At 47.8% G+C, this 12600-nt stretch overlaps 1 protein-coding gene across 8 annotated transcripts in view; it reads right to left on the minus strand.

Moving 5' to 3' along the window:
- The window catches only part of IL16 (interleukin 16), a 117177-nt gene that overhangs the window by 35071 nt on the left and 69506 nt on the right, over nucleotides 1-12600 (minus strand). For 7 of the 8 annotated variants that reach the window (XM_082448545.1, XM_082448549.1, XM_082448546.1 and 4 more), the window contains 4 exons: nucleotides 11983-12091; nucleotides 6459-6601; nucleotides 4025-4135; nucleotides 399-513 (listed from right to left, as the gene is read on the minus strand). In XM_082448545.1, coding sequence (XP_082304671.1) covers nucleotides 399-513; nucleotides 4025-4135; nucleotides 6459-6601; nucleotides 11983-12091 — 478 coding nt within the window. Of the gene's footprint in view, nucleotides 1-398; nucleotides 514-1904; nucleotides 2983-4024; nucleotides 4136-6458; nucleotides 6602-11982; nucleotides 12092-12600 lie in introns of those variants that run through there. The other variant, XM_082448552.1, reaches the window with a different exon arrangement.

The raw sequence follows: 12600 nt of genomic DNA on the forward strand, positions 1-12600 counted from the left end.
CCCTAGAGCCCAGAACGGGGCAGGCTCACAGAGGACTCACTGGAAGCCCTGGGCCTCGTTCCCCGTGTCTGTGGGCTGGGGAGGGCAGAGAAAACGAAACAAAGGGGATGTCGATGGCTGCCAGCAACGCAGAGGGGTCTTGACAAGCAAAGGCGCAAGAGGGATGGAAGGGGTCTTCTGCCCCAGGCCAGTAACAGGACCGAGACCGAGTGTGCAAACACACCCAGCCAACGTGCCAGGCCTGACGGAGCCATCGGGGCCCGCAGACCCCCGACTCCATGCAAGCTGGATTCTGAAGGCTCAAGACACCTTTCACTTTCCCAGTAGCTTCTACCGGTAGCCTAGTGATTCTGCTTTTGGCTCCACCAACATCACCTAGTAAAGGCCGGGAAATCTACCTTCTTGTAGCCTTCCATCGGCTGCAGCTGCTCCCCCCGCAAAGATGGTTTTAACGTAAATTCCAATGGGGCCATAAATGCTGTCCTTTCCTCCAACGATGCTGAAGCCCAGGCCCTGGGAGAGAAGAGGAGAAGGTCAGATTTCGGAGTGTTCCATGCCATTCACCGGGCTGCCGTGTCCTGAGGCCCTGCCCCAGCCCTGAACAAAGGACTCAGGGAGGAGAGGGGCGCCCTTGGTCTTAGAGGTCTCGGGACCTAACAGAGGAATGGGAAAAGTGGTGACTTCAAGGCCACGCTGGGCTGTGTCGTGTCTGGAGCTCTCTCACGAGTCTGATGTTCCCCACGCAGAGGGAGTCTGAATGGAGACCGGCAAACACCCTGGCTCTGCCCCTCTGACTAGCAATTCTGGGCAGATCACTTCCTGTCTCTGAGCTTCAATTTACCCCCTTGGAAAATGATGCTGACATCGCCAAACTCATAGGGTTGTGTTTGAATATTAACTAAGACATCCAGCAACCACAACTAACACACCAACACCAATAATCATAAGAGTAGCAGCTGACAATGGAAGAAGCATCCCTTCTCCTACCAAAAGCTCTTCACTCCCCTTCTGTTCCGCATCCCACCCCCTCCCCTTCTCAAGGAATTTACTACAATCCTGTGCTCTCCCTCCTGCCCCTGCAGTACCAGGAGGTCAGGAGCTGCCAAGTGGCAGCAGAGAGGAGGCCAGAGGCCGGGGAAGCAGGAGAAAGATGTGAGTGAGGTCGACAGACAGCAGGAAGAGAAAGGCGGGCGGGTCCAGCTTTGCCTGTAGACCTGCAGTGACTTAGGACAAGCACCTAGGCAGACCCAGAGAGCAGCGAAGGAGGTGCACACACAGCCTGCTTTACTTGGTTGATGACTGAGCGCACCCTTCTTCCCAAGAAGGCTTAGCTCGGGTCGCAATGAATTCCTCTGGAGACTGTGAGCTCCCCGGAGGTGGTGAACTCAACTTATTTGTCAGTGTCTGCCCTCTGGATGCAGGTGCTCAGGAAACATATGTTATTGACTGAAGACACGAAAGTCAGCTGGAGGCTGGGCCTTTGCATCCAGCTTGCAAGCGTGCCAGGAAGCAGTAAGCAACTTGGCTCCCAGGAAGACCCCTCCAAGTGATGGCTGCCAAGTAACAGCATGACTGCTCCTGGGCAATTTCCCCGAGGCCAGCAGCTGCTCGGAGCCGAGTGCGTGCATCACCCCAGCATCACAGAGGTGGCAGGCCAGGCAGCCACCTTCAACACCCTAAGGGAACCTGGCCAGCAGGGGCCAGACAGGAAAAGCTGTGTGGACAAAGTGCTGGTGTGAGCTTCTGGTGAAGGTGTGGGTGTTCCAGGATGGGAAAGAGCAACGGTGTCCAGGAGTAGCACGAGGGTAGGAAAATGAGAGGTAGGGCAGCTTCCGGGCTCCCTGTATGGGCTCCCAACTTCTTCCTGGCTGAAATAATTGCTCTAGACCCAAACTTTCACCCACCCTGGTGAGGCCAGATGGTGCAGTGGTTAAGAACAAGATCCAGGGGTCAGAAAGTCTTGGGTCATTGTCTTGGTTCATCTGCTCACTAACCAAGTGACCTTGGGTTAGTCCTGTAAGTCCCAGAGCCTCAGTCTCCTCACCTATTAACAGGAGATAATAATAGGGTTTTGTGAGAATTAAAGGAATGATCCTTGCAAAGCCCTTAGCGCAATGCCTGGGTTTTGGTTGCTGGTTTTATTGTTTTTGACTCTACCTCAAGCACTGGTGGATCCTTCTAGCTCTGCTTCTTCCTCCTCCTACTTATCCCTCTTAATGATGAGGTCTTCGGTGTAGAGGTGTATCAGGAGGACGGTGGAAGACCCACCGCATTTCTAACCCATTGCCCCTGCTCTGTACTCCAGGCTTCCAACACAAAACACCTTACGGCTCTCCATCAAGGACAGTTCAATGCACTCAGTGACACATCTGCCCACGAAATCTATTTACTGACTATACAATCTATGCACACCAAGATGACTGACACCATTGTTGATCATCTTTGTGTGAGTGTTGGTGCTCTTTTCCATTCTGCCTCCTTTTGAGCATTGCAAACCGTCTAAAAGTCAACCATGTTAAAAATGCTTCTACCTAAATTCAAGGGGGGACAAGCATTGTGATTTACGAATCAGAAAGAGGGGCTGTTTGGAGAAAATCAACACTGGTGAGAGTGACCCCCTTGTGATTAGAGGAACAATCATGTCAGTACTTCCCACTTGTGTCTCCTCATTTATCTCTGCTGAGCTCCCAGGAGACAGGAGGGATGGGGGTGGAGGGGAGGACTCCAGACATATGGGGTCCTCCTCCAGGAAGACCATATCAGTGAACAGGTCTTCCCTCACACCACACACCAAAATCATATGAGGTGGGTAGAAACCTACCCTTCCATCATCTAAGCATCTCCGTTCCCTGGGCTGGCCTGAGAACTTTGCAGCAGCTGCCATGTCTATTTCAGAAGTTCTTCAGTGCCCATGTCAACTCCATGTATGGGATGGCATGTCCTGGAAGCAATGCCAAGGAGCATTTGGGATGTCCCACCATTACCACTGCTTTTGTCCCCCCCTTTCGATATTTCTCAATTGTGGGGCAAAAATCAGTCTGAATATCTGAATTTGGGTAAGACACACGGACTGAATGTTTATGCCCCCATCCCAAATTAATACATTAGGGGGAGCCTTTGGGAAGTAACCAGGCCATAAAGGGGGAGCAGTCCTGAAGGGGGCAGGGGCAGGTAGGGGTAGAAGATGAAGAGGTACAAACTACTATGTATAAAATAAATAAGCTACAAGGAAATATTGTACAGCACAGGGAATATAGCCAATATTTTACAATAACTATAAATGGAATATAACCTTTCAAAATTGTGAATCACTATGTTGTACACCTGAAACTTATATAATATTGTACATCAACTATACTTCAATAAAAAAATAAGTAAAATAAAATAAAGGCAAAAACAAAAGAAAAGAAAGGCTAATTTGTTTATATATGTACTTGCTTTGTTTACAAAATATATTTATTCTAAAGAAAAACACTGCCTTGGCCCCCCCCCAAAAAAAAGAATAAAGGTGGAGCCCTCATGAATGGGATTAATGCTCTTATAAAAGAGACCCCAGAGAACTCCCTTGCCCCTTCCACCACGTGTGGGCACAGAGGGAACGAGGCATCCATGAATCAGGAGAGGCGTCCTCAACATACGTGGCATCTGCTGGCACCTTCAACTTGGACCCCCAGCCTCCAGAACCGTGAGAAATAAATGCCTGCTGTTTAAGCCGCCCAGTCTATGGTATTTTTGTTATAGCAGCCTGAACTGACTGTGATGAAGTTTTGAATTCAATCATCAGGTAAAACTAACTCCTGGAAAATACTACGCCAGGGAAAAACTGGGGAACATTTGTCTTCCTGTGACCTGCACAGTGCAGAGCAACCCTGACTGCCCCTCCCTGTGCCGGCGTGAGAGCATCCGAACACTCACGTTCCGAGCCAGAATCACCAGTCCCTCTCACCACCTTTCCCGTGACATGACAGCTCCTCAGGAACCCGTGTCGACCCAGTAACTTCTGTTGGCCGCAGTCCTTGCTCACCTTGGCCTGGCCCTTCATCAGCACGATGTTGGAGATGACGGACGCCTGGAGGCCCCCCAAGGGCTGCATGAGCTGAGCTGTGCTGAGCGACCGCATTGGCCTCGACGGGCCCTGGAACGAGGGACCAGGGTGGGGAGAGGATGAGTCAACAGGACGGCAGCACACGCCTTGCTGGGAACGGGGACAGGGAAGGCCCAGCCGAGGAGAGGACCCCGATCCCCTCTCTCCTGAGGGTCCACAGCATAGCGGCCAGAGCATGGTGAATGGGGGGGGTGTGGGTGGGCGTCTGGTGGAGGGGGGCTGTTTTGGTGGCCCCAGGAGCCTGATCTCCCTGTGGACCAGCAGCCAGAGGCTCACTGAGGCTTGTCACGGGAGTGGGTCCTGGGTCACGGCACAGACCACGCTGCCCCAGGACGAGTCCCATAACCGGAGTCCCCAGCCCAGGTTGGGAGGCCAACAGCCAAGGACATCCTCAACAGAATCCAAGCCACATTTACGGAGAATGTAAATTCTCTGTAATGTAAATGTAATGTAAACTCAGAATGTAAATTCCAGGGGGAGGCAGACAGGGGATTACCCACTTGCATAGGAGCAGGGGTGCCAAATAGACACACGCCCTGTGCCCCACAGGAAGTGCCGCGGGGAGGAGCAATGGAGCATGGTGGTTAGGTCTCAGACTTGGGAGCCCGGCTGCCTGGCTCTCCAACTATCAGCTGGTGACCTTGGGGAACTGACTTAACCCTTCTGTGCCTCGGCTTCCTTATCTGTAAAGTCACCTGTCACTTCGGAAGCTGTCTTTTTCTAACACTGGAACATCGATGCTTCCCGCTGGCGAGCGAAAAGCATAATAGCTCAAGGAAGGGAATGGAAGAGAGAAATGAAATCTTCAAGCATCTGACGTGTACCGTGTGGGGAGAATCAAACATCGCTTGACTATGGACCCTACAGGGGAGCTAAGACCCTAACATAAGTAATGACACCAACAAGGCACGTTGGGTGAGTCTGTAAGAGAGCCCGGACACGTTACGATGGGCGTCAGGAAACATATAAGGGTCAAGCACTTGGAGGAGTCAGGAGAGCTCCCAGCGGAAGTAGTGCTAGGAAGGCTTTTGAAGGATGGGGTAGGGTTTGCAGGCTAGAGGTGAGGGAAGGGGGCAGGGTGCTGCAGACGGAGGGTGCTGTATGCTCACAGGTGGCAGCAGGAGGCACTGCGGGTGCCTTGTGCCTTGGCCGGGGCTCAGGGACACAACAGGCTGGCTGGGGTGACAAGTGAGGGGACCCTGTGCTTCACACCTGCTTGGCTCCCAGACTGCAACCTGGTGCCCCATAGTGGGAAGGGCACAGACTGGTGAGCCACACAGGGCTTGGTTTCAATTCTGGACCCTTAGGTTTTCAAGATGTGTGAACTCAGACCGCTACTCCCCTTGCCAAGCCTCTGCTTCCTTGCTGTACAATGGGGCTAACGTTACCCTCCTTTCTAGGCTCAGGAATTACAGTAAGTCCCCTACATACGAACTTGCAAGTTGCAAACTTTCCAAGATTCAGATGTGTGTTCCATCCACGTCAGGCGTGAGTGACATCGCAGCTCGCCCTCCGTCTTCTGTTGCTGACGATCCTTCAGCTCTACCATCTCCCACCTCCTCTCCCTCCTCCAGTCAGTAACTCTTCTTGCCTGTTCACTCGATGCCAGCCCCTGCATGCCAGCTGTTGTACTGTACTACTGTACTTTTCAAGGTACAGTACAGTAAGATTAAAAATGTTTCCTTTGTTTTTTGTGTTTGTTTTTTTTTATGTATTGTTTGTGTGAAAAGTATTATAAACCTATTCCAGTGCAGTAGTATAGAGCCGATTGTGTTAGTTGGGGACCTAGGCTAACTCTGTTGGACTTACGAACAAATTGGATTTACGAACACGCTCTCGGAACAGAACTCGTCTGTGTGTAGGGGACTTACTGTAGAGGCAAAATGTGTAAAGCGAGTCACTATATCACAGGGGCTAAAAGCACAGGATTTGGACTCCTGAAGCTCTGACTTTGAGTCCCAGCGCGGACCCCTATTAGCAATGCGAATTCACATGCCTTCCTTAACTTGTCTTCACTTCCCTCGCCCGCCTCCTAGGGTCGCTGTGCGGATGAAATAAAGGGACCCACATAACGTGCCAGTTCAGGGTCTGCAAGGGTGGAATGCCTTCTGCATATTAGCTCCTCACAGCATCAAAGCAGCCGCGGTCACACGTGCCTGGCACCTGTGGGCGCTCATAGGTGACCATTCCTAATGTGGTTCTTTGCCTGGAGGTGCCCACACTCACGAAGCCAGCCCCTCCCCTCTGTAATTCTGTGGACATCAGACCACTAGGAAGGTCTCTTCAGCCACCGCTGAGTCTGGACCCCTCCCCTCTCTCCCTGCTCTCCGGGGTCCCCTGCCTTCGTTCTTACCACAGCCTTTCCCGCTGCACAGTCCAGTTGTTGAGAGAGAGACTTCCTGCTGCTACAGAGGGAATAAGGCTGCCTGTCTGTGGAAGCCGCCGATTTCTTGGTCATTGGAAAATCAATCTCTCCTGTGCAGTAGGGATTAACACCTAACCCAGGAGAGGAAAAAAAAGAAGAAATCATTTGTGCTGTCAGAAAGCAAAGCTCAAGGGAGAACAACATCAGCCTTGGCCAAAGTCCAGCCCTCATGAGCCAGTGGCCAGAGTGAACTTGAACCATGGAGCGCCCAGTGCTGGGTGCAGCATGCAGAGTGGGGGCCAACAAAGACGTAGGCGGCACTAGCTCCATTCATGCTGTCTGCACCGCAGGGTGCAGGTGGGACTGTCATTCCATTTCGCCTCAGCTCAACTCGAGAGAGTTGGCAAGGCATCTCCTACACGTCAAGCAGGATGCTGGGCTCTCAGGAAACCACAATGCTCTGTCAACTCCAGTCCCTGCTACCAGGGGGTTTTCAATCTCGACCCAGGAGGGAGAGGAGGGAGAGGAGGGAGAGGAGGGAGAGGAGGGAGAGGAGGGAGAGGAGGGAGAGGAGGGAGAGGAGGAATGCCCCCAGACAGGTAGAGCCAGAGGAGGGACCGGGCAGGAGCCTGGGGGATCTGTCATGGCAACATCCAACCTCCTGACAGCACCTGACTGCTTCTTACACACATGCACACACAAATGCACATTCACACACAGGCACATACACACCCCTAACACAGGCAGGCAGAGTCAACTCTTGATTCTTTGGGGATCTAAGAAAATGCAAAGCCATCATCTTCTTTTTCTTTTGGGGGAACCCCAGACTTCCTTTCACCCAACCGGGAACTCTACCTCTTCCAGCTGGAAAAATCTGCAGAGATTCTCTGCTATGGCCCCTCATTGTCTAGATCAGTGCTTCTCAATTGAAATATAATACAAGTCACATATGTAATTTGAAATTTTCCAGTAGCCACATTAAAAAAAAGTCAAAAGAAAAAGTGAGGTTAATATTAATAATGTATTGTATTTAGTCCAATATACCTAAACCCTGCCATTTGAACATATAATACGTAAAGTTATTAATGAGGTATTTTGCATCCTTTTTTTGGTTTTGTGCTTTGTCTTTGAGTTGGGCGCATCTTTTACACTCTGAGCATTTGGACGAGCCACACTCCAAGTGCTCGAGATGTGAACAGTGGCCACGGTACTGGGCAGCAAGCACCCCGAGAGGGGCCGGATTTTCCTAGCGTCCCTCCACTCAAGTGAGTAGAGAAGGCTTTGGTGGGAAATTCCCCAAGAGAAAGACACGAGATGGGTGGTGGTTCACAGGGAAGAAGGGAGGTCGGAGCAGAGCTTTTGGGTTGCTTTCATTCTTAGGATGGGAAAGACTTAGGCTGAAGAAAGGAAGCCACTGCCCAGGGTGGGCTGAGAATACGGGACAGAATGGGCATTCCTGGAGATGTGAGATCCCTAAGGGAAGAGGAGGAAGGGACAAAGGCCTGGGGGAGAAAGGAGATGTCCCGGTCCATTGGCACTCCAAGTGGCTGGGGCAGTGTTTCCCTGCCAGGACAGCTGCTCCCAGCAGCCGTCTCCACACAAGGAGGTGGTTCTCCCTGACTCACAGAGACCCTCTGACCCCAGACGGGCCAGGAGAGAGAGGAAGCCAGGAGGTTCAGAAAACCACGCCCCAGAAAGAGGGGACGAAGAATCCTGGAGCGCGGTTGGGAGGAGGGGCTACAGATGGTCCTAAATCTGTCTGTGCATCATGTTTATCTGGGTGTGTATCATAAGTGGGGCAAATTTCAGTGCCCCACCCAGACCTATTGAATCCATGTCTGCATGGATGGGGTCTGGGGGCGGGGGGGGGGGTCTGTGTGTTTATCAGGCCCCCCAGGCGATGCGTCCTGCTTTTGAGGAAACTTGAGGGAGTTCAGCTCCTTACTTCATCATGAGGAAACCGAAACGAGTCTCCCATTGTCTCTGCCCACAGCAGTGCAAGGTGACTGCCATCTGAAGAAGGGCAGCGGTGTACGGTTTGGGTTCAGAGGGAATAAGGACAAGCAAACACGTGGCCAACTTGGATTGGTCCACAGGACAGAAGCACCTAGAGCCACGGGCAAGCACAGGGGGAACAGGCCAGGCTAACTCCGCTTCTACCCTCACTGATCCAGACAAAAAAAAAAACCTCGGGCTTTCTGTGGTTCCTGCTCCCACTATGAGTTCCAATCAGCAAGGACACAGGCCCAGAGTCAGGACGAGCAGTCTCTCGAAAGCACTAACTGGTCTGAGCCCTCTCCTACTCTTTCAGAAAATTACTGGATGTGCTCCAACGGCAAGGAAATACATCAAAATTATCACCTTGAGTGGGGGAAGTTGAAATCAGTTAACATGTAGCACTGAGTGAGTTCATTGAAAATGTGGTTATAAAATCTAATGCAAAAACCAAAATAATTTTTGACGGGGAAACTATATATTTTGAAGATTATATAATAATAACGTGAGTTTCTAATTTAAGTTTACATTGAATTATGAAATGGAAAAATAAATGGGAATGGGACTAGAGGTAAATAACACCATCTTCCATTAGGGGGACAATTTGGAAAAAAAATTAAGTTAATATGGTCTCAAGTATTATTAATTGATTAAACCTAATTTATTAAGCTTAAAGGAAACTGGAAGTGGTGATAAAAATTAAATAAACCTTCCAAATCACTGCAAAAACTAAACACACACACATACACAGAGCAAGAGGCAGAAAACAAATGACAAGTAACCATAAAAACAGAAAGTATAAAAAGAACATGAGCAAAAGCAAATATTAATTATAATACTAATGTCAATGGCTTAAGCTTCTCTCTTTAAAAAGATTGCCAGATTTGCTTTTGAGATCTAAGTGCATATCATTTGCAAGAGATAAACAAAATAAACAAAAAGTGTAAAATAAAAGGATGGGCAGAAACTACCAGTGAGTAATGCTGCAGTCAGCCACTTAGAAAAAAAAATCTATCTAGATTCTTGCTTCATAGCAAATACCAAAAATAAATTACAGATAGAGTAAGTTTGAAAAAAAAGGCAAATCATTTAAAAAACTAGAAAAAACAACACTATGTAGAAATAATTTAATCGATGTGGTTGTATACTTAATAATCTTCATATTACATAACCTCAATGATTCTCTCCTAAATATGTAACCAAATATGATAAAAGAAATGTGTACAAACATGTATCTATAATTATTTTGTAAATGTTGATAAACTGGAAGCAAATTAAAGGTGTCATAGTGTAATAATTAAATAAGTATACATGAGAAAAAACTAGAAGAAAACACAGCCAAATATTTAACAGTTCTCTGGATGTGGAAGAAACTTTTAACATTAGACAGGAAAAATTTGATGAATTTGATTAGATAAAGATGAGAACATCTTCATGCTAAAAAATTAAGTTAAAAGAAAAATAACCAACTGAGGAAAGTATGTTCAGCAAATACAGCAGCCCAATATTAATTTTACCAAGAGACTTTTCATAGATTAGTGATAAAATAATGATCATCCCAATAGAAAAATAGGCGCACTCAAAAGAAGGGAAATAAACAAATGAAGGAACGTTGAACTGCACCTGTGTAGAGAGGTGTTCTTTCCACTGATTTCATAGGCACGTGAACCAGTCAGGGTTTGACAGAAGCAAAAGTCACACTCAGGTAGGACTTTGAGAAAGTGAATAAAGGGGCCATTTACAAAGAGTAGATGGGGCTTAAGAAAATAACAAGGCCTATTGAGGTACCTAGGAATTGCCAAGAGCTGGAAGCTGTTACCATCCCAGACCTGAAGGGGCACAGAGAGGAGACAGCATCACCAGGCCAGGGAGTGCTGGGACCAGGGCACTGCCAGAGCCACCAAGGCAGAGGGAACAGGGGGAGAAACACCCCAGCGGTTCTCTCTTCCACCCTGCAGTCTCCCGTTGATCCTCTCATTGACTGAACTCAACTAGAAACCAGAGGGCCAGGGCGCCTGGATGACGCCATCTGAAAGAGTCAGTGCCTGGGATGCAAGCAGGGCTGCTTCACGGCCATGCGATCTGTGAATTCACACAGAGCCCCAAACTTAGAAGGTATTCAGCTTGGTTTAATGCTCTGCTGTCACCATTTTGAAATTCTTCATAATATTTGAACAGGAGTCCCACATTTTCATCTTACCATGATCCCCACAAATTGTGAAGCTGCTCCTGGGTGCAAAACAAGCCCCCCCCCCAACACCCCACCAAAAAAGCAGACAATGGGGAAGGGGAAGAGGGAAATAGAGAAAAACCTGCATGGCAAATATTTTTTAAATTATCATCCAGTGTGGGCTATGATTGAAGAAATTGGTACTTGTATACATTATTAGAGTATTAGCTCTGGAAATTTGGAAGCACAGATAAAAATCTAAGGTATATTTACCTTTTGAAACTCCATTTCTAGGATATTATGCTAAAGGAAAAAAAGTGATGAAAAAGGGCAACTAGCAGTCCAAAAATAGGAAATGATTAATATAATGATGGTCCATCCTACAATGGAATAACACGAGGCTTAGAGAGTTTAAAGGATGTGCCCAAGGTCACAGAGATAATTATTTCTGGAAGCAGGATCTAAATCCAAGTGCCTTGGCTCCCAAATGTGAGCTCCTAACCACACATCAGTCCACTGCCTTGGATATTTCACCTAAGAAAATCACCGTAAACTCGAACAAAGTTTCATGGACAACCTCAGCAATGTTGAACATGTTAGCAAAAAGCTGAGAATAACTTAACTATCTAATAATAGGGAGCAGGCTAACTAGATTATGTACGTAATGAAACAGTATATATCCACTAAAAATAGTGTTTACAGAAGAATTCCCAATGACATGAGGTCAAGGGTGTGTGTGTGTGTGTGTGTGTGTGTGTGTGTGTGTGTGTTTTCTATAGGCATATATAGGCATAGGAGGGAAATAATTGACAATGTTAACATAGATTGTCTCTAATTAGGATTTGGCATTGTTTTAATTTCTTCATGCTTTTCTGCATTCTTCACATTTTCCTGACTTTGCATTAGCACCGTTCTCTTTGCAACAACCAAGAATCACATCTTCCAGCCCCAGCTCCCATCCTATACCAGGTGAGGTGACAGAGGCCCTGAGAGAGACAGTGGCCTTCCTAAGACCAAGGAGCATCTTAGATGACAGAGCAGGTGTAAAGCCCTCGTCTTTTATCTTCTATGTCAGGTCTTCCCAACTTGGCACTTGAAGTCCATCTAGAAGAGAAGTTGACTAAACCACGGAGAGCTCTGTTAGCAAGGGCAGAGGTGCTCTAGCTGGCCAGGACATGCACACGCAATGAAAGGTGCTCTCAGAGGGGCAAGCAGACCACCATCTTGGGCTAGTCCAGCTGGACAAGCAGAGACCCACCCTCCCCCAAATCTCCCACATCACTGATATTCTCGATATTCAGCAACATCTAAGCCCTGCTCCTGAAGATGGTTCAATGACACACTTACTGGTTGAGTTGCTGCGTGTCCTTTGGTGACAGGCTTTGGGAAACAGGAAGTTACTACTTTGTGCATCCAGTTTTCCGGACTTTTCTCGAGAGGAAGGTGTAGAAGCTTCCTGCAAAACAATTTCCATCTTTTATTCAGCAACTTAGAACAGAAAAACTGAGCTTTCGACACTGACCATGGAAGTATTTGTCAGACTGTCTGTCTCCTCCACTAAATTACAGGCTCTATGAGGGCAGGGATTTAGAATTACTGTCATCCATTAACTCATAGATATATTAATTCAGTTAATAAAGAATATGAAAATATAATATCTTTATGTGACAAAGAATACAAATTATAATAAAGAATGAATAGAGATTGCATAAATGTTGAACTAATGCAATAAATGTTGAATGATTATGTCAGCTATTACATGTCAGGTTCTTTGTTAGGCGTTAGGGATTTAGCTGTGAACAAGACAGAGAAGGGCACTGGGAAAAGGCATTTTCGTGACGGAAGACCGACGGCAAACAAGCAAACAGATAAAGGTGAAAGATAATGACAGAGAATAATAAGTGCTACCAATAAAAGAACTAGAGACTGACGTGAATGGGAGGCTGGGAGGAATGTGTTAGAGAA

Source organism: Balaenoptera physalus (genome assembly GCF_965194825.1).
Source record: "Balaenoptera physalus genome assembly, chromosome: 2".
In the NCBI taxonomy this organism is placed as follows: domain Eukaryota; kingdom Metazoa; phylum Chordata; class Mammalia; order Artiodactyla; family Balaenopteridae; genus Balaenoptera; species Balaenoptera physalus.